Source organism: Toxotes jaculatrix, chromosome 5 (genome assembly GCF_017976425.1).
Source record: "Toxotes jaculatrix isolate fToxJac2 chromosome 5, fToxJac2.pri, whole genome shotgun sequence".
Classification (NCBI taxonomy): Eukaryota; Metazoa; Chordata; class Actinopteri; family Toxotidae; genus Toxotes; species Toxotes jaculatrix.
The window spans coordinates 11394133-11416918 of record NC_054398.1 but is presented as its reverse complement, the minus strand read 5'-3'; the positions used below and the strand labels follow the sequence as shown (position 1 = coordinate 11416918).

The window sequence follows — 22786 nt, the reverse complement described above, 5'->3', positions numbered from 1 at the left end:
ACCAGGAAATACCAAGTTTATCTTAAGATGCTGTGTATTAATGATGAAGTATTAAATTAGACGTGTTCATATAATTATATTCTTTTTGCAAATAAAAGACTTAATTTTTTATTTCACACTGAGTGCTTTGTATGTATTTTCATAGTTAATGCATTTGTAATTATTGAATTAATATTTTATTTATTTTCTCATGTGTCTGAACTAAAATATATAAATGCATTGAAATGTATATATATATATTTATATAGATGTCAGTGACGCTTGAAATAAAAGGTGTGAAAATATTACCATCTCTGTTATATGCTTTATTCGTTACATGGTTTTGAGCATCCGGGTGTTTGGTAATCAGACAAGGAAACAACATATTTTTTTATGAAATATTCTTATATATTCTCAGTGTTTTGTTTTCAGTCTTCTAAAATGTCGACATTAGAGTTGAAATTAGACAATACTAAAGTGTTTAGAGTCTGCAGGACCTTTTCTCTTTTTCTTTTATTAGGTTCACAGAGTGTGTGTGTGTGTGTGTGTGAGAGAGAGAGAGAGAGAGAGAGAGAGAGAGAGAGAGAGAGAGAGAGAGAGAGAAAGAGCATGGTGTGAGAAAGTGTTTGAATGACCCCACATTAAGTTTTAATTAGGAGGAGCAGACACAGGGACGTGTGTTGAATCAGTGTGGGAAAGAAAAAGTTCATCAGCCACAAAACTCTATGGACAGAATGACCCTGCCCGCTATTAAAATATATAATAAGGTTTTGTTCATTGCCTTCATATTTTATTCATCAGTTTTAATTCCACAATCACACTGTGTAGATTTTCTGCTGCACTTTGCAAAAAAAAAAAAGCAAAGGCCTAAACTATAATGAAATAAAAAAGAGCCTGTTATTGTGAAAGAAGCTGGATAAAAGATGCATATATTTCCGTGTCTTGTTTACTTTAAATCCAAATGTATTACTCCACATCAGGGCCCAGTTTTGACGATTAATCAGGTTTTGGGATTACAGGCTGCCCTGGTGTCAGTCGGACCTCAATCAGTGTCCGACTGATCTGTGTCCGGAGTCAAACAACAGATGGACACATGCAGGGTCAACAGGGGATTAGTTCCTTCTCTTCATGTGGAAACAGAAAGAACACAGCCATGTCCATTGGTTATGTCTGAGTCGAGTATTTAATTAAAGTGGAGAAAAATGCAGTGGCAAGGGAAAGCCCTGTGTTTTCAGTTGTTCATTTATTTTAGAGGTTTATTATTTTTTAAAGTAATGAAACAATGTTAATAATTAAAACGTAGAATGGTAAAAACCCTATACAGGCTATTGTAGCATTAGAGCGCATGAATGTATGAGTTTTATTTTTCTGTCTACATTTGTGTGTGTGTGTGTGTGTGTGTGTGTGTGTACGTTGTATCTTTTTTATACATATATAAAAAGATATATGGAGTGAGAGATTATCATAAACATAAACAAAAGAAATAAAGATAGGCTGCTGAATACACACCAAACATAAATACGACAAAGAAAAATCATTAAAAAAAAGTGAAGACACAAGGCAGTTACAATAAAACAAAACTATTTTTTCCATGTACTTAAATCTAAAACCACACTCATGCAGCAGTGGAGATCTCACTCGTGGATGCCCATTCAGAAGTCAGCATGTTTTCAATCCATCCAAACACTACAGAGGCTGATTTTGGTGATTAGTTCCCCTTTCTGGATGAATGGAAACCAATTAGTGAAATCAGCCTCTGTAGAGCCAGGGTGGAACGAAAGCCCAAATGTTCAAATGATTTTGTAAGAACTGTTACACTGGCGTGATTTTCATCATTAAAAAAATGTTCCATATTCTGTTGGATTTACCCTATATGCTCTGCAGATGTGTGCTTTATGTTTCTTTCGGCAAACAAATATTAGTAAGCTCCAGGAATGATCATAACAGCTTCAGCATCCTGTCATCCTTCTGCAGGAGTAATTGCCTGAATAAGTCAGTTTATTTAGGTATTGCTTTTTGATGAGCGTGTTGTGAGGCGGGGCAGCTGGTCAGGGACCTGTTGGTGGAGTCCCTATAGGTCAGCAGGGATTGAAGGGTCATGATCTGGACAGTCCCCCAGAGGACAATAAACAGGCCAGAGAGACGCTGAGGTCAGGAGCCGCCTGAGCCAGAGCCAAAGGTCAAGGGCCGCTAATTAAGTGGCTATTTCCTCCTATTCCCCAGTGACCACTGGACTCAGAGACAGAGAGCAAAATGCATGAACAAGTCTATAGGAGGTTAATAAAACCTGGTTACTATATATATAAAAAAAAAATAGTGACAGGAACAGCAGATAACATGGGGAGGAAAACAACAGCAGCTTCACCACAAAGGAGTTTTCACAGAAGGAATTTCAAAATAAAATCTACTTTCAACACACAAGCTATAGCTCTGATTCAGAGTGGGCCAAGTCTAGAAAAAGAAACAAATGCTGTATATGTCTTATACAAATTGCTTTAACATGATTCAGACTTTGCACAAGAATAAAGATATAAGTAAACATTGATGGAAGACCTTCAGATTGATAATCTCACATCCAAACCAATTTCCACTACAGAAGCTATGAGAGGGAGAGAAGCGGAGAGGCAGGACCTCACAGCTCAAGTTGAGGAATCCAAACATTTTGGAGGGAAAGTCGGTAGGAGCTGTTTATGCCTTTCTAGCCACTGAATGAGCCTATGTGTATGATCTTTTAGCATAAGAATGGAGATGGGGCCTGTGAACTCCTCTGACACTGACCTTTCTCCCAGGATGTGAATAGTATCACTCAAGGGCTACCCGACGGGCTTTCAGTCAGACCTGAGCCTTGCCCTTGCCTAAACTCCTAATCAGGCTGATTTAATGTATCCTACAAGTTCTTCCTCACCACCCAACCTCCCTGCCGCCTCAGAGGAGTCGCTATGCAGCCATTTACTGGAGGCACACACTCCCCACGAGGCCCTGCCTCTGGGCCCCTGCACTTCGGGAAGTTTGAGGAGTTGGTCTGAAACAACAGGGGGCCCTTTCTCCTTCCAAAGAGTCTGGGTCTCTCTCTCTTTATAATCAATTGGTTCCTCCTCCAAAGAGCTGATGCCTATTTCAAACTAGTTTGTATTTTTCAGATTGTAAAATTTAGAAATGGAAATATGGAAAAGAAAACTTTTTCATACTTCATCAGTTTTTATTTTATTTTATTTATTTTTAATATGATTTGAAATTGTAGTGTGTATTAATAGTGGCATATAAAAAATAATTTAAATAACACTGTGCTACAAAATCATGTTACTGTACATACTGTATCATTAATATACACTATCCAGTAGTATACATATAGTGCAATAATATGCTTATGTGTGGAGTTGATTCATGCTGCACATAATACAGTTTATGTACATAATAGCTATATGTTTCAATTGGCTTATATACATATATTTTTTTTAACTTGATATCTTTGTTTAGCTGAGTGTGTATCTTTATTATCATGCAAATTTGTCCACTGCGCTGCACTTATATTTGCTGAGAGCTAATGCAAAATGTAAAGAGAAATAAAACTTCTGAATCTGAATTCAGTTTCAAGGTATAAATCCTTTTTGGATCATATATCTTGTATGTAGCTGTGTCAAAAGCAGAACCCTAGAAATGAAGTTGCAGATGAACTACTTTGCCAACAAACTCATAAGCAGTATAACCTAAAAAATATACTTTCCTGGGCATAAAACATCATGAAAAATCACAACAAAAAAACTACCATTTATCAAAAGGAATTAAAAATGGTCATTCTCCTACTGTGATCATGTAAAGGTTTTAATGGCCTTTTGTCTTGGAGTTTAGAACATATAAAAATAATTAAAGGACTCTGAGCACTTGCATACTTTATTTAGTAGAATATCTATTTAAATATCTACATAGAAAAGGTTTAACATAAATTTAGAGATTTGATACATCTGATGGCAAATCAATAATCTTCCAACTTGAAAATAAATTGTATATTGGTCCCTTTAATGGAGTAAATATGACCCTTTTTTGCATTAAAATTACATTTATTTTCTGTTCTCGTTCTTCTTCTTGTTGTTTATTTATTTATTTTATTTACGACTTTACATCAGGCTTTACAGCTGCAGTGCGTCCCTTGGCCATCAGTGCAGCGTGTCCCGCCTCTTGCTGCAGCTCATTCCTAGGCAGTAATACAGTTAATGGGCAGCCGGTGTAATGTACTGTAGGTCCTCTGAGAGCCAACCTGTGCCAGCTCCGTCTAATCTATGGTCTTCTATTCTAGGTCTCGTGGCACATAAATGATTGTCAGGTGGGAGTTTAAAAGGCAGGCGTTGACATTAATTCAAAATAAAAAGATTTAGGTAAAAGGGTGTTATTTATAAAGTTTTTGTAAATAAAGTTTTTTGAAGGCATGGCGTGCAGAGAAAATTGGGTTGGAAAAACTATTAATGCAAAATAATGCGAAAGCCACTTATGTGTTGAGATGCTTAATCCATGTATTAACCAGACATTCCTGGGAACGAAACATTAACAACTTTATCATGTCAAAAAAGCCTGTGTGTGTGTGTGTGTGTGTGTGTGTGTGTGTGTGTGTGTGTGTGTGTGTGTGTGTGCGATATTTTTTTTCTCTCTCCACAAATAACCGAGGACAGCGTCCGATTTTTGTCATAACTCTTCTATTTTATTAACACTATTTTCTGAATTTGGTTTTCGTGATTTGTTATAAACGAAAATTAACTTACATCAGACTTGACCTTGCACAATGTAAACGCTGTCACGAACATTAATAATGGCGAGGTCACAACAGTAATTTCTGACATAAAGTTAATTAAGTCTCTAACAGGCGAATGGAAAAAAGAAAGTTATAAAGAAAATTAACCAATACTATATTTTGTTTGTTTGTTTTTAAATTAACTTTACTAGTTCTTGACCTTTTGTACTTATTGTTCTACTTTAATATATATTTCACTTATTGCTCATTAAAAAATTACATTCAAAATGTAATACACAGCCTTTAAAGAAGCTTCTTCCTGTTAAGACGAGGATAAAAAGCAGTGGAATACGGCTGATGTTTGAGGTTTTGTGACAAACCTGAAGAAGACTTGATAATTCACAAACAAAACTTCCTATGTGGACTGCTGGATGTATTTACTCGCTTGATATGTGTCCAGCGTAAAACTAAACTGATCCCCCTTCAGGGTGTTTGAATGAGGAGTAGAGAAATCTCTCTGTGTGTGTGTGTGTGTGTGTGTGTGTGTGTGTGTGTGTGTGTGTGTGTGATGTTTGCATGGTACACATCACTATCCACGTCTACTGACAACATTTAATGTGAGATAAATCCACTGCTGTGACTACTGGCTTTGGTCCCTGTCCTGTGGTGCTGCACATTATTCTTCAGATTGTGGTGTAGATTAAAAGGAAGAAAAGAAAAAAAAAAGAAAAAAAAGAAAAAAAAAAAGAAAGGGCAACAACACTAACACTGGTTTGCTACCCTGCAAAATGTCTTGCAAAGAAATTAGCTGATTTATAAATGGCCATCCGAGCAGAGTGGGGATGGTGGTGGGTGAGAATGAATGAGACAATGTGAGAATATTTGCTTTGAGAAAGAAAAGAGAAACGCATTTCTCATTATTAATCTAAAGACAAACGGCAGAGGAGGAGACAGGAAGGAGGGAGAGAATAAGGTGAGTGATAGTATGTGAGAGAAAGAGAGATGAGCCCACGCTGAGACGCAATCAGCTTTGTGCGCATGCTCACACGAGACGCGGAGAGGCTGATCAGAGCTGCACGCTGTGTGGGGCTGGCGTTTTTCAAAAAGCCACGTGAGGCTGCAGCCGTTCCCGTCTCTCACAAATCTGTCGTGACTCGCCTGTGATTGGCTGAGGACGGTGTGAAGCCAGCAGGCAAAGGTGAAAGGTAAAATGTAGCATGGCTGTTTGGAAGTGCTGCTTGATGTGGCTGGAAAACTGGTTGTCTTTATGAATGAAGTCAAATTAGATTTGCGTTTCATCCACTGCTCAAATGTTGACGGAAACATTTACACATTTTTAATTCATTTTTACTTTAAATCCATATTCCTGCAGGATAAGATGGAGAGAAGCAATAAAATCTAACCATTTGTTTTTATAGTCTTCATATCTAGTCACAGTAATTTCCTAATGGTCTCCCTGAGGTTTTTGGGCCCATCTCTGCAGGAATTCAAAGCCACATTCCAACAGGCTGATTTTAGGGTGATTTACCATTCAGCATTTATATGGACACAGGGGACTAGAACCGTGTCTGATGTGTGGCTGCTGTGTTAGCCTTTGACCCCAGACTGTCTGGAGGGCCATGGTGACAGAGAGTCAAGGTCAAGGGGAACAGGAGGGGGGGGGTTGTAAGCAGCATCTGATGGGTGGAAGGGCTCCTTGTCTGGGAGTGCAGAACCCAGACAGTCCCAGACGTCTATCTGAGGGATACGTGAACCCCTTTAGATCCTCACATCCTACCATGTCTGTTCCCACTCACCTCTGTGGCCCTGGAGGAGGAAACTGGGACCGCTGATGTCTAGAGATCTGGGCCTGATGGTTCCCACACTAGAGGAGGAGAAACACAAATCTGAATGTCACTAATCCTTTAGATACAGACAAACACAAACCCACAGCCTTAAATTACCCTTTTAATTTAAAAAACACACTCCCTCTTTATTTCCTTCAAACTGAGAACACCTGCTCTTGTACATTTTAACATTTTGTGACAATCATTATATGATTTATTTATCTTGATTAATCTGTTCTTTCAGTTACATTTATTGTCCACTTCTGCTTTCAAACCAAAACCGTGATAGGGAATTGTTGTTTATAATTATCCAAGATCCAGGGTATACATGATTGTATATAACGTATATATATTATCATGTGTATACTGTATATAAATTCACTTTATAGTTATTTATAATTCTTATTCTATGTCTATCATAAATTTTATCTACAAAATACTGTACATTTTTAAGCTAGACTCAGGATTCAGACATTTGGAAGGTTATAAAATATAGCACATTGTTAAATATTAAATCGCTAGCTCTCATTTTTTTTGGCCTGTGACCTCTTACGAAAAAGCAGTTTTTGCAAGAGTTGGTAACAGTTCTACCAAGAGCGATTTCTCCTCTAAACTTCTCAGATGGTTTCATTAAAATAACTCCCAAACAGGTAAAAACGATCCATTATTTCACACACACAAAAAAGGGAAAAGATTAAAGAAAAGACAAAATATAAAATAGATATTTTTCTTCTTTCCAGCCACATCAATCACATCAAGCTCCCTCAGATTTATTTCTTAGCCCATAGCAGGGGCCCAACCTCTTGGTTGAGAATCACTGGACTAAATTCGGAAACAGTATTTAAAGTAGCTGAAACTGGCTCCCCCTCAACTAGCAACAACAGTAAAATGCTTCAGTGCTTCTACTCTGAAATATATATTATCAGTCACAAGGACTTTTTCTCTGAAGACTTTTACTTTTGATTCTCTGAGCACATTATCTGATACTTGTGTTCCTTTACATAAAATATCACCACCAGAAATGTTTAAAGACACATTCATCAGGCTGCTCACGATGATCATTTGTGTCTAATATGTTTGTTTGTTTTTTTCAAAGTTCAAAAGTATTGCTGTAAATATCTTCTCCTTCTTCCTCCATGAAAAATTCATAATGTGTGAATACACAGATATTTATATTTATGTTATATGAATGCACAAATTTGAGGTGAGCATGGAGAAACACATCAACAGTAAATTATCACAGGGTGATTGTACATCCATTTGAAGCAGAAGCAGCTCCCTCTGCAGGTAATAAACGGTGCCACTTTCATAGTGGCAGAAACCTTGAAGGCTCCCAACAACCCCCTTCACCCAGCTAACATAACCTGCTGCAGACACACACGCACACGCACACACACACACACAGACACGGTCACAGATATAAGGCCCCCCGGACCTCCCGGGTGATCTGCAGTGGAGCGTGTAGCCACCTGTCAATCACCAGATCTCGGTCGCCTTAAGAGAGACATTTCGTCTGGGACAACGGCAGCCCGTCCCTCCCCATACATTCTGCCTCCCCTAGCAACCATGGCCGGATGACTGAGAGGCTTTGTCCCCTCACAACGGGAGTCCACCATTGAACCCAGAAGCCCGTAGCAACCAGAATTAGAGGGTGCCAGAAAGGGGTCTTTTCTGTGAAACGGGGTGAAAGCTCTGTTCTTGTCCCTACGTCTGGGATTCATATCATGGGCCTGAATGGCGTCCCCTCCTCCTTTTAAATGCTGGTGTAACGGAGCGTATGAAGGGGCTAGCGGTGAACGGATAGGATCATGGTTAATCTGCTGTTCCTCTCCACTGTGGTCCGATAGGGACACTTAAGCAGCCACTGTGGACAGTTAGTGGCGTGGGGAGGTCCCGGGGGATACCTGGGGAGGTTCACCAACAGGTTGCAAAAAAAAAAGGTCCAAAAAAAAAAAAGGCCAGCGGTGGAAGGAGTACTCAGATCATTTACTCAAGTTAAAAGTAGCATCCATCCATCCATTTGTTCATTTTCTATACCATTTATCCTTTAGGGTCACGGGGGGGCCAATCCCAGCTCACACTGGGCTAGAGTGGGGTTCTCCCTGGACAGGTCACCAGTCTATCACAGGGCTAGTAAAAGTACCAGCACAAGAAATATTCCTCTACATGTATAAGTTCTCCAGAAAAGTGTAACAAGCAACATTTAACCATCAAAAGTTAATGTACTTGTTCTGCACAAAAAGTGGCCTCTGTGACTGATTTGACATTATTAGATTGTTGGTTGGAGCCTAAACAGTGTTCTGATGGTGTGGTTGGTGAAGTATATATTAGAAGTATAGAAGTATAAAGTAGCTTAAAATAGTAATGCTCAAGTAAAACACAGGTACAACACATTTATACAAAAGAAAAGTAATTGTGTGAATGAGTGACAAAATAAATCTGAGGGTAGTGGAAATCAGAAAAAAACAATGTTCCGCTACTTGAATTCATATTGTTTTACTTTATTGTTCTTGTAAACTTTTCTCTCATCCTTGCTCATTTGTGAAATAATTGATAATTTTACATCTTTTTGCCTCGGAAATGTACTTTAAATGAATGCAGATGTTAAGTTTAGAGGGTAATCAGTGTGGTGGAACTACTAATTACTGATGGAAAAACTGCAGCTCATCATTTTCAAATTTCTGAAACGTGGCAAACCCAACTGAACACTATGTTTTTTAGTGAGGGTTCACAAGCCAAAAAGGTTGTGAGCCACTGGTTTAATACTTAAAAAATACATTTTACTTTAGAAGCTTAGCCTAAAAGTAAAATGTTCACATTTGGAGTAACTGTATCTGTATATAAACACAGTGGATTAAAAAGTACATTTCCCTCTGAGATGTCGTGAAATGTAAAGTTGCAGAAAACTGGAAGAATTCTGGAAAAGGAACTCAAAAATTTCACTGAGTTACTTTCCTCCACTGGTGATGGGGTATAAGACTGATTGTTGGAAATACAGTGTATGCGCTTCATGGTACTCGGTATGTGCCAGGATTGGGCAACAAAAAGACAGTCCAGATCTACACAGTCAGAACGGGTTTTGGAAGTCAGATGCACCTGCTGAGAAGTAACCTTTAGGGGACACTGAAGCTGCACAAAACGTGAGCAGATTAAGTATAGAGGGAAAAGAGTGAGAGCTTGAATAGTTTATGAACAGTTTTATGGACCTTTGGATGCTTTCAATAGGGGCTTTTACAGCTCTCTTTATAAGGGAGTGAACATGGATCCCTGAATACTTCTCTAACCCCCGTATCTCGTAACTGTAAAGTGCATTCAGCGGGGTTTTACTACAGAGTGACTGACACGTATCTGTAAACTGCAAGATTAAAACGATCAGATGAATTGGCATGCCTGCAACACGATCACCATTAGACATATTACTTTGTTTTCTTAGAATAATGGTGAGAAATAAAAGAACAAAAAGCCAAATAGCCACAACCAGGTGCTCTAACACGACCTCCCACGTTGTATTTAGCTCTGTAGTGTTCTGGGCATTTTACATTGCCACGTATAGAAGATTACAAACTAATCTCAACCTACAAACAACATCGCTGGCGTGCAGAGAAAACATGCTTTGCCTGGTATGTTCTTTATCATTAATGAGCGTCTCCGTGGCCCCCTGTATGGGAGTATGTTTTGTGCGGCTTCCATTCTAAGCTCTCTTCCTGCACCCTCTTTCCCACCCTCTCCTTCCCTCGGCCTGTCAATCAAAGATCATGATTGAGCCCGTATGGCAGGCAGTCAGTCATCAGCAATGAAAGTGAGGCCTCATTCTCTGTACGTCCCTTCCCCTTTTCATGCCCCCTTGCCTCCTCAAGTTTTTCCATCCCACATTCTCTGCGGCCCCTCGGTTTCCCTCCTCCCCAGCCATCCCTGTACAGTTTCTGTTTTCCCCTGTGGAAGTCAAATCTGTGGTCAGCTCTGTGGTTCAGTGGAGGGTAAGGTTCTTCTAACATGGCTGTCCTGATGCCATGAGGCCTGGCTTCCTCAACCTCAGAGGGGGAAGGCCTGCTATCATTTAAAAATAAGTCTGATTTGGTTTTAACAGGCCTCTGCATTTGCCCTTTAAGTGGCTGATGAATAAACATGAGTAGAGTTGGGGCGGGAACTCCATGGGGTAGGATGGATGAGAAGAGGCCCGGTTTGCGTGTGTGTGTACGTGTGTATATATTGAGGGGCGGGGGCTGAGGGCTGGGGGTGGGGGGGTATCAAGGGCAATGGGGGAGCCTTTCTTCCCAGCAGGGCTGCATCTCGTTTAATTGGAGCACTTGTGGCACCATTACCTCCTTTACTCAAACACGTTACTGATGACAAAAGAAAACAGCACTAAGCCTGCCTTTGTTAGCAAGGAGACTGGACGAGGGGATGGATTCCTCGCTGCTACTCATGTGTGGGAATCATCCACACTCCCACCATGAGCTACCTCTGCCTTCGGCCAATGAAATGCTGCAGCCAGGTGGACAGGAGACATGGCACATGGAAATTACAGCCGTCACCACAAAATGATGGACAGAGAGGCTGGTTTATCAGATACAGAAATAAGCTGCGTGGTGAAATTATCCTCAGTATTTATAGACAAACAAGACATCGTGTTCCAGCAGATTGGAAGATTGTTTTTACTCCTTCGCATCTCTGCCCTTCCTTATGCAAAAATGGTGCCAATATTTAGCGTATGAATCCACAGGAATTCTCTCTGTTAATCAATTTTAAATGATTGACTCCAGCATATGTGTGCAGCCCTGCCAGTGACCTTGCTCTTTCGCTACCCTTTGACCTGAGGTCACGATGACGAGGCTGCTCTCTGTTTTGTTTTTGGTCACCACAGTGTCCCGAGAGAGCAATAAGGGTGTGGCCTTCACCCTCAGTCTGACCCCACTAGAGAAGGGACACCGGAGGGCTCGTAAATGAGGAGAAACTTGCTTCCTCTTCAGCTTTTCATTGGCAAATCTTGTCATTTTAAAGGAGCAAAAAATTTTGATTTGTCAAACTCAAATAAAGTAGGTGCTATGTCTATAATGAAATTACAGTGATTTATTAATAATAGTTTATTAATTTTCAAAATTGCATTACCATTAACAAATGTTTCACCTTTCAAAACAGCATGACACAAATATTCTACTGTGTACAGTGTCTAAATGTATAAATATCAGCTTTTGACAAAATCTTTAATTTTCAGATTGATAATGTGGATTAAAACACAATGCACAGGGGGGTACTAGTAAAGTGTTATGGGTAACACTTTACTAGTACCCCCCTGTGCATTTATAAGCTGTATACAAACATTTTACACATGGTTTATAACACATTATAATGTTTAGGTAATATTGACATGCCTATTAACTCCTTTTGAAGTTATAATTGTTGACAGTTTATAGTGTTATAAAATCATTATAGTGTTATAAACCATTATTAAGTGTTTATAAATTGATTATAAATAAGGGGCTAATATAAAGTTTTACCAAATATCCTTTCTGTCACAGCATAACGTAGGTCAAAGAAATATCAGAACTCTTATTTTTAAAATCCATAATCAGTAACATGATACAGTGTAAAAGTTCTTGATGAAGACATACAAAATCAAGGTCTATTTTACTGTATCTAATAGCAATAAGGAAAATCTGCAACTATGCAAATAAACATACAACAAAGTCAGCATAAGCTTGCGTGGCTGTGGATTCACTTAAAATTTCACTTGCAGTCCATTATGTTAAACAAACCCAAACCATTTAAAATCAGGACAAACTAAGAAGTGGAAAAAATCCCTAACCCTAACCCTTAAAGTGCAACTCAAATGAGTCTAAAGCAAACATAATACAAAACGCCGTCTCAAATATTTCTCTCACAAGCACTTAAAGGAACCGTGGTTGTGTTTAGACACAGTCGCGTTTAACGTAATTTGGTCACAGCAGTTTTCTCAGTAAATGTACGTGCCTGTCAGTGTTGAAATGAGGAAAAATATTCTACTAAAGATAATGTCAGTCATTAAATATAATATTTAACAAAAATATTTATTTATTGAATATATGTGGACTTAAACAGGAAATAAATGCCTTGTGGAAAAAGAAAAGATCTTATCCCTCTGGTAGATTTGTTTTTTACTTTAAACAAACCAAACAAAAAAGAGAGAACAACCTAAAAGTCATATAAAGTCATATATTAGCTGTATGAAAAATAACTGCCTTTGATTGGCAAGGAATAATTGTTTTAAATGAATTATTCTGTCCAGCAGGAGAATAAAAGGAACAAATGGCCCGTGTGTGATAAAGACAGATCCATCAGGATCGAGGCCTAGCGTCAGTTCTGCTCCATGGTGAAATTTGACTCCGCTCTGGGAAAAAAAAGAGTATTATGAATGTGTGAAAAAAACAATGACACCTTGTAAAAAAAAAAAAGAAGCTGTAACTCACTGTATATATGTAAATATTATCAAACCAAATATTTCTTCAATAAAGAGTGTGGTGTCAAGGTCTTATACATTTAGTTTCTTCTGTGGCCTGCATTAAAAAACCCTTTTTATACACTGAGATTTGGTTTGCACCTGTTCCTGTGCTTATATGGCTCTGTGATCACTCTCTGCTGGGTAAATTACACCGAAGTTAATACTTAATCCCTTTAAATATAAAATCTTATGGAATCCATGGTTCTGTATCATTTTCATTTCCACAATAAACACGACTTCTGTTGCACAACTTCAAGGTCACTTTGAAGAGCTGCACGCTGCAGAGCTGTGCTGTGAAAAACCCCTATCAACAAAAAGCACAGGTGAGCTTCACTTGGAAGCGCAGAGCACAGGGTCGGCATCAGCAATTCATTATCTTGCTCATACTGAGTGACAGGGACCAGCGCAGGCCTGTGTGTCAGCTGTGCCACGCTGTCGACAGCCACATCCTCACCCTGTGTTCATACTGTATGCAACACTATGAACTGATATCCCCAACAAAGGGCAGGAATCACAATGAGTCACATGTGGTCTCTGCAAGTTGGGATCTGCTGCCACCAAGAGGACACTGAACGCAACACGTTTCTCAACAACAAAAGCACTACCTGCATCGCTTGTTTGGTATGAGAATGGCGTATCTCGATGACCAGCATGTTGTTGTCAGATAAACTAAACTGACACTTACACATCTTTGTTCCGCATGTGGTTGTTGTACTGCAGGATTGGTGGGACGCTCTCTTCGTCTTCAGGAAGCTGTGACCAATGGGACAATTAAACAATGTGATTAAAGAGGAAACAACCAAATTTTAACAACACTCAATCAACAACAGTGTGTGTTATTTTACGTGTACTTGTTTAATGTCAGAAAATGGAAACTCATGATTTGTTTCTTTGTAAATAGAGGCGGTAGAATGACGGTGGCCCATTCAGTAATGGAAATAATGAGCGGAAAAACAGCCTCAGGGCAAGAAACACAAAACAACCAAACGTGTCAAATCAAGGAAAGCATGTAAGCAAAAGTATGTCTAACCTGTTAAATCAGTCTGTTTTCATATTTCTATACATGTAGAATATAAGATTTGTTATGTAGATCACTGCTAAAATCCGATTTAGTTTTGATTCTGAATGTGTTTTTCCCTTTTGGTCCTGATTGGCTCCCTATGGAAAAGAATTACTGAAATTTCTCTGGTCAGATCACCGTCCAATCAGCAGGCTGGAATTAGAGCAGCTGGTGCCGACCAAGAAGGGTCCAGCTTTGTGATCGTTTTGCCCGAAAGGGCAAGTGTTTCCAAACTCAAACTGTACTGCACTTCTCAAAAATCATAAAAACACCACTCAACCAAAATCAACAAAAATAATCTGTAATCTTTAACATATCTGGTCTCATAATTCTATGCGATGAATGACTGAATTTTGACTTGATATTCTTTCTTTTTTTTTTAGTTTGTTTCTTCATGGCAGTAAAGATTTGTCTCTTACCTCCCAGTAGGGCTCGTCATCAAAGCAGTTGTCGTCTGCAGGATCTCCCCAGATAGGTAGCCTTAAGATACAACCTAAGAAGAGTACAAATACATCGCCCCACACACAGTCTGTCATACACTGCGTGTAAACACACCCATCTTGTTCAAACACAGTAAGGTCACAGTTATTAACATACTCACTGTACATTTTCAGTCACATGGTCAAACTGTGGTTGAAGTGGTTATTCCTTACCGACAATGATGCCTCCGCCTACTCCAAAGCAGACAGCCACACAGATGCCTGCAGCCTGGTGACCACCCTGCCGGGTGGGCACCATGTCTTTGAAAGCGCCCTCGAAGTCAAAGGTGTTAATCAGCCTTTAATACAAAAAAAAAAGGGAGCTCACAATGTTGTTCTATCAGAATGAAAGTCCACATATTTAGCCACATGAATATGATTATTCCTTCTTTTTGTTCCTTTACTGGTTAATGGTCTTCTATCAGTTTCATTTTAAAAAATAATTCACACAACCACGACCTCTGGCTGCTGGCTTCCTCTTTGTGAGCGAGGACCACTCACCCTTCAGTGCCATAAACTGACTCTGTTGCAGCTGCAGCAGTAATGGCTCCCACAATTCCTCCTATGACTCCTGGCATGGCGTGGAGGTTATGGATTCCACATGTGTCCTGGATCTTCAGGTGCTTTTCCATGAACGGCTGAGAGGGACATATCATTACATATCGAGTTAACTAAAAAATCTTGAGAGCGGTAAAAGAAGCAGTCAAGAACAGAAGAGAAATACCATACCGTGAGGTAGATATATCCCAGGGTGGAGACAATACCACAGCAGAATCCTACGATCAGAGATCCGTAGGGCATCAGCATGAACTCTGCTGCTGTTCCCACTGCTACGCCTCCAGCAAGAGTAGAGTTCTGGATGTGAACCTGAGAAACAGGTGCAGAAAAAAAAAATGGATGTGTTAGTCACATGCATTTGATCTCATTTCACAGTAACAAGTGAAACTGAACATGCACCCCGTTACTTCAAGGTAAAACAAAAGTTTACGTTTGTTCAGGTGGGGCACAAGTCATGCACATCATGTTTGACAATTCAACAGGGCTGAATCTATTTAAGCATAACCTGTAATGCAAACCTTCTATATATACACACCCTTATTATCATTACCACATTGTTCATACATAATAGTTCATAACAAGAGCGACTGACATGAAACCCACACACGGCCGGTCATTACCATGTCCAGTTTTCCATGCTTCCGGAACAGGCTCGAGATGGCCACGGTAGTGAGCACAGTCGAGGCCAAAGCCAGGTAGGTGTTGATGACTGCTCTGTGCTGCCCGTCCCCGTGGTCTGTGATGGCTGAGTTGAAGCTGGGCCAGAACATCCACAGGAATAGGGTGCCTGTGCAGAAAGCAGGGAGTTCGCAGAGACCCAAGTGAAAGGGCCTCGTAAACCACAAAACAGAGGGATGGGAGACTTACATAGACAGTCAGTAGCTGTAAATCAGACTCACCAATCATAGCAAAGACATCTGAGTGGTAGACAGAGCCCTGCAGACGACTGCTCTGGTCCAGATTTGGACGATAGAGCATCCACGAGATCGAAAGGCCGTAATAACCTCCAAATGTGTGGATCACCATGGAGCCTCCAGCATCTCTGGCCTTTAAGAGGAAAAAATATTAAGATTAGCTAAATTAGTTGTGGCTACAAGAGTGTTGTTGTTTGTTGATCAGGGGTGACTCCTGGAGAGGTGTCATTATCTTAAAATTTTATTATTTTCTATATCTTTTTTTTTTTTTTAATGTTGAGCAGCTGCAAGGTGGCATACAACAACATACCCTTCTAACATCCATATATATAAAGGGTTTTGGGCATATGAATCATAAATATGCAAATCTGGGAACTACATCCAGCCTACAGTCGGTGTGTTTTGTGAGTTGTAATGACACTGTTAGCGATGCCATGAGATGCTCCAACTTACATGTATGAGATTCAGGATAATATATTCCTCCACAGCAAACAGTGTGATCCCAAACAGAGTCAGAACCATCAGCTGGACTGGACTCACTTTACCCAGCACTGCCCCGTAGGCAATTAAGCAGCCCGCCACACAGAAGTCAGCATTGATCAGGCTGAGGAGGGAAAACAGCCAAAATGCAGTGAACAAACAAAACAATACAAGATCCTCTGTAATCTATAAAGCCAAATATAAGCCAAGATTTATTTTGGCCAAGGATGCACTTGCTCAAGAGAAGTGATCCAAATAAGGGTAGAATTACCGTTTTGGTAACCTTAACCAGTTATCATATTCTCCCTTTCACTTTTTCTCTGTTCACATACACAAACAGAGATACACGTATCTGTTAACACATAGTGGCTGGGCTGTACTTCAGCAGGACCATCATATTTTATTAGCCTGAGTTTCTGTTTATCTTCCAGCCACTGAGTATCTTTATGGGTTTGCGTCAGACTGGTTTCTCCACCTCACTGTGCATCCCTGTTTGTTTGTTTTTTTCTTTTTCTGTCAATGGAAACAGTACAGGTGGAAATTTATTTTCATTAGAAATATTTACCAGTGGCTAAACAAAGGAACCAGAGCTGAATAGCATTTCTTGCTTTTGATTCAAACAATTGTGATTTTTTTATTTAGTATCACCATCATCAAAATGAAGTATCGTAAAAAGAAGGGATCTTTTTAACTTGTTGAAAATAAAGGCAGACACTAACTTTTCAATTCCAATTTTAATCTTTCCATCAGTGTAGTCCAGGGAGTGGAACCAGCCTTGCATAAGCAGTGCCCATTGCAGACCGAAGGCCGCAATGAGGAAGTTGAAACCCACGGCACCGAAGCTGTACCGCTTAAGAAACGTCATCAGGAAGCCAAATCCAACAAAGATCATCACGTGGACATCCTGGAAACCTGTGGCAAAAAAAGGAAAAGGGAGAGATGAAGAGCACAATAAGAAGTGGGTACATGAATCAAAAGGGTGATGTCACTCCAAAGAAAGGCCCGGGATTTTTGTGTGGTGTTTCAGTTTTCTCTGCTTGTTGGTGTGGATTTCCTCACACAGACTGAAGATACACAAGTCAGGTGTAAGTACATGTCTTTCTGTTCAGCCCACAACAAGGCTGACTCACTGCCCACTGTCCGCTGGGAGCGCGAGAACCAATAAGTCGAGGAGCTAAAATCCACATCTGATGAAATTGGAGAAAATAAATGATCAAATATAAGAAATTAAATAAAGATTTGGAAAATTAGGCTCATTTATGAGGTAGCAGTCGGTTTCCACATAGTGTGCACAAATCCGCCTCTCTTTTTCCTCCATCGAGTTGGGATGTTTCCTCTCTTATTTAAGATTATACAATTGAATTAGGTTCACGGTTTGTCATGACAACATGGCTTATGAGCAGATACCAGAGCCCAGATAATATTTCAGATAATTAACATTGTCTATTTATGGCTTATTACAGGCATACGGTGTCTCTCCTGAATATGTTGGTCTATGAAAGAAAAAAAACATATAAAAATATCTATTATATATATATATAATTATATCATGATTACATCCACTAGTGTCATCATTACATTGTCAATTTGGAAATCATGGTTATAGAACCTATTCTCTTCTAAATAAGTTTTACATTAAGGGTACATAATTAGGAGTGAGCTGATACGTGGAGACACTGTACATAGTTTGCTTTCACAACACGGCACCTCAGTGCAGAGACACCTGAGGATCTGTAAGATAAGAAGGGGAAATCATGTCAGATGAAGACATCACAGTGTGTATATACTGCTACCTGTTGATCAGATGCTGATATTTATAATTTGTAATATTTGCTATAGCCAGTGAACAACAGCATGCAGATATCGGTATAAGCAAGCCAATATCGTTTACCACTGTAACTGTTCGACACACAATAGGTTCCCACTGCGATGTGAAACATTATAGTGTGCACCAAATAATTTGCACAAACAACCCACTTTAGTAAATGCTGCATAAGAACAGATGGAACATATGTTTAGCTTTAAGGTCTCAGACAACAAACCGTGTCAGGACACACATTTATCATCTGACATCCAACACCATATCTGAGATGGGTTCACGATAGCCTGACACTGACACCGTGGGTTGCTGGGGTGTTGTGTACAGTACAGCCACACCCATGCAATATACTCACACACATCTGAAATTTTATATTAGCAAAAATAAAAGATATTTTAAATCCAAACAAAGACGTAAGCGTTGGCATGTCAGCTGGACTTAAGCTGGAAAAAGAGCCTGAGTGGAGTCAAAGCCCAGGGGATATGTGCATCTGTGGGAGTCAGATCCTTGTCAGCAATGTAGGAATAATTTGATAGGTCCACATAATCTGAGAACTGTCATCAACGTGGTAACTCAAGTAGAAACATATTTTGAAACACATTTTACTACAATGAAAACAGACAATTTGCAACAAAATATGAATAAAATGAAAACCCAAAAAGCTGAATGTGCAGAAATGTGCTAAAAAATTATAGATATTTAGTTCGTTAGTATAACAGATGTGTAAAGACTTTAAGAGGATGCTATATGAGACATTTGGGAAAAAAAGTATCATAGAAGAGAAAGAAAAAGTCAAAATGAAGTCTTACTTACTCGGATATCTGTAGTAGAAGTCATTCTCAATGTCACTCGATATATTTTTAGCTTTTCTGTGCTCTATCCAGTGTGGATTTGACTCTTCATTGTATCGAATAAACACCCCAAACAAGATGATCATTGCTGTCTGCCATACAAAGCAAACTGCTGGAAGACTGATACGAACATTAGTATTTTTTGGACGGTCACACAACTCCCTGAAGCTCTGAACACAGCCCATTCTTTTCGGTTGGATTCGCTATTTCTAATTTTTTTTTCTTTTTTGTTTTTCTTTAAGGTTTACCAGTCGCTAAAAACAATTATTCAAGTGAACTGGCAAAACAGACAGGTCTGTCAAGGTCCTGGGCATCTTCAAGTTCAAGTGCAGATGAGCAAAGATGGGTGTTTGCTTTAATATGAGGACACTCCCCCCACCTCCTGTCACTCCCTCCACATTGCACGTGGAATGTACTAGACTCTTTTCAGGTGAGGACACGTGTTCAGGTGATCTTTTGATTTAGGCATCTTTTGATTCTAAACGGCTCTTTTAATTATTATGTTTTATATTTCAACATTTTGTACAGGTATAAACCTGAATACAACACTGTTACAACATTAAATTGTAACTGTGAGAACTGATTTGTGGTGAGAGGAAGCATTGTTCATGGCCTGATCAAACAGGAGAGAGAAGATATTTAATAGGACATCCTGTGAATAGACTGTGTTGGTTATAATAGTCTGGTTAGGCTATACAAGGTTGTAATCCAGTCAACAACTAGAGGGATTATGTACCTTTGAAATTTTCTTGGAAACCCCTCCCCTAATTTTTGTATAACCACAGTAAACATATAGATGTGCTTCTACAGCACCTACAATTTGTCTTTTCTTACTACCAGACAGGGTGGGTGGGGACGTTTTCGTCTCCTCTGTACAGGGCTGCTCCTATGAAGCATTAACTGTAAATAATGTGTATCCATGCTGGGCCCCATTAGAAATATGCACAACAGGTTTGACTCAGTCAACCTTCACAGCCCAAACGTTCAAGGTTGAGACAAGGGTCCAGTTTTCTCTTATACTAAAGTCGACTTTCCCCCCTGCTGTTGTACAGGCAAATTGTAATATAATCAATTTTATTTCGACATTTACACCATTTAATGAATTTTATAGTACAAAGAATTCAGAAAACATTAAATTTAAACCAACAATTAAACTGAAGTGACTAAAACTGTGTGATTCACTGAAATAAGAAAAAATACTTGTGTCTCTTATAGGAATTCACATTAGTACGGGGAGTTTTCGAGAGCCTTGCTGTTAACGTGTTGTAACTGCTTCAGTATTTTGGACACAACTGTGTGATTCAGCAGATTGAGACTAACATTGATAAAATCATGCAGCGTGTTTTATCCACAGAGAGGTGTTTAATGTGGGAGAGTGCGATCATCGTTAAAGGAATAGTTCAACATTTTTAGAAATGCTTATATGCTTTCTTGTCAAGCGTTAGATGAGATGACTGATACCAAGCTTATGTTTGTGTGGTAAATATGTCGCTGGAGAGAATGGTTGGTTAGCTTAGCATAAAGAACAGGGGGAAGTAGCTAGCCTGACTGAGTCCAAAGGAAACAAAGTCTGACTGCCAGCACCTCTACAGCTCACTAAGTTTCTCGTCATCTAATTTGTTTAGTCCAAACAAAAACTGAAGCATAAAGACCAAAATTCAACATTTTACAGAAGGCTATGTGCTGAACAACTTCTCAGCTGGGAGCATTTGCTGGGCAACCAGTGGAAACACTGCTCGAGATTTTAAGAATTAATTAGAGAGCCTCAGAGGTGTAAGAGGTGTAAGTGTATTTCCCAAAATCTGAAAATATTCTTTTAATATGTGAGAACTTGAACAAAAGTAATATTTCTTGGAAATAATAAGTTTCCACATACACATACATTATCATACACTGCCTGCTGTAAGTCTTCTCAGCAGAAACTATCATGCTGTGTTTGTCACTTTCTCAGTCTGAACCATGATGATGTAATGTACTTGCTAAAGTAAACTTTCCCTGTTCAGCATGTACTATGTAACATCCACAACAGAGAAGGGATGAATGTATACACACGGACAGCCAAATGTAAATAGTGCAGGTGATCCAGACCTACCTGTACATTGTTTCAGGAAAGTCAAACACACATGACTGTAGGACATCCAGCAGCTCCTATGTCACGTGGTGGTTTCTCTTCTATCCTCTGATGAAACTGTGAGGACAAGTGGGCAGAACAACCTGAAACTATCTAAAAGAAAATTGAAATTGTCATTGATCAAGAATTAAACACACAATTCTGACTTGTAACTCAAGAGTTATTGTCTTATTTAACCCTATTCCACCAAAATAAATCAAAAGATGTTTTAAAAAAGGCATTAAAACATTTGCAAAAACAGAACTGCATTAGAAGTTTTATATATATGCAACCCTCTCCAACGCTCTCTCTATGATGCCTCACACTAAATGAAAAGTTGCAAAGGGGAAAAAAAAACTCCAATGTTTTTTGACATTCCCCATTTCTGCCTTCTGAGGTTAAACTGAACGACTTCTTTAGGTGAGTCCCCCAGAGTCTTAAGCTTGTCTGAGTTGAATATGATGAAAGGAGGGAACAGGAAATTATCTTCTAATTGCAAGGTTCCTACAACTTCTACAAAAAAAAGTATTGTATCTGACCTACTGCAGCATAATTGTATTATGATAAATGATGGAAGGTGTTAAGATGTGGACAGATATGCATCAATTAGTTGGTTAAAGTTGACACATATGTATAACAAAGGAATACCTTACACATACCTTATATGTGAGTATAAAGTAGCTGTGTAAGTGAAAATTTCATCTTTGAGTAATCACAGTAGAGGTCACATTATTCCCTCAACAGAAACAGTGTGAATCATATTTGTAGCCACTAAGCAATCTATGAAGGATTATTCCGTTACTGACCAGACACTGAGTGGCTCCAACAAGCACTGAGGTGTGACGGGATGATGGTCATGAAGGTGACACTCTGTGGACACATCAGCTATTAAACCAGATATTATCACTTATCCTGTTAAAGACGACATCAACAAGTCAGACAAAGTGACAAAGTTCACATTCAAGCTTCAGGTTTAAGCTCATATGGTTGCCATTTATACATGTGTATGCCATACGTATACATGTATAAACAAAATAGTGTTTCTAATGGACTACTTGGCCTTCAAGCTGTTGAATACCCTCACAGCTTATGGATGAAGTTTTTGTACAGCCTGGCAGAGGAGGTCTTGATATTCCAGTACCTCTGGCTGGTGGCGAGGGGGGGGGGGTGAGGAGGCTGATGCTGGGTTGGGTGTGGGAAAAACTCACTGGGGAAAAAACGAGCATGTCAGCAGCTAAACATAGATCAATGCACTGGTTTTGTACTCACCAATGAGGAACCTCATTAAAATGAGCGAGCAGGTATCTGTGCTCATTGATCTTACTGCTTGGCTTAGCACTGCTGCCTTGGTGATGTAATTCTGGCAGATGATGTGCTCTTCAGGGATAATGTGTAACACTGATCCCCTTGATCTGAGCACCGCTGCCAGGCTTGTTGAGGAGAGACTTTGAGGAGCTCCAAAGCATCATACTGAGTGTCACACACTGTTGTCAGCTTCATCAGTGACAT

At 39.4% G+C, this 22786-nt stretch overlaps 1 protein-coding gene across 1 annotated transcript; it reads right to left on the bottom strand.

Annotated features, from left to right (window-relative positions):
- Positions 1–11597: 11597 nt before the first annotated feature.
- rhcgb (Rh family, C glycoprotein b) lies at positions 11598–19512 on the bottom strand. The gene is made up of 11 exons (XM_041037948.1): positions 19130–19512; positions 17217–17409; positions 16471–16621; positions 16003–16150; positions 15724–15890; positions 15275–15412; positions 15047–15183; positions 14720–14844; positions 14486–14559; positions 13692–13759; positions 11598–12895 (listed from the first exon to the last, which is right to left on the bottom strand). The coding sequence occupies exons 1-11, from the start codon at positions 19350–19352 to the stop codon at positions 12862–12864; spliced, it is 1458 nt and encodes a 485-aa protein (XP_040893882.1). The 5' UTR covers positions 19353–19512; the 3' UTR covers positions 11598–12861.
- Between the last annotated feature and the right edge of the window lie 3274 nt (positions 19513–22786).

Bases quoted from the DNA above. Each gene is read 5' to 3' on its own strand.
- rhcgb (XM_041037948.1), bottom strand. From the start codon at position 19,352: ATGGGCTGTGTTCAGAGCTTCAGGGAGTTGTGTGACCGTCCAAAAAAT. The intron at 14,560-14,719 runs GTAAGGAATAAC...TACTCTTCTTAG, and splicing joins AGGCGGAGGCATCATTGTCG to GTTGTATCTTAAGGCTACCT. The intron at 12,896-13,691 runs GTAAGTGTCAGT...TTTTTTTCCCAG, and splicing joins CACATGCGGAACAAAGATGT to AGCGGAGTCAAATTTCACCA.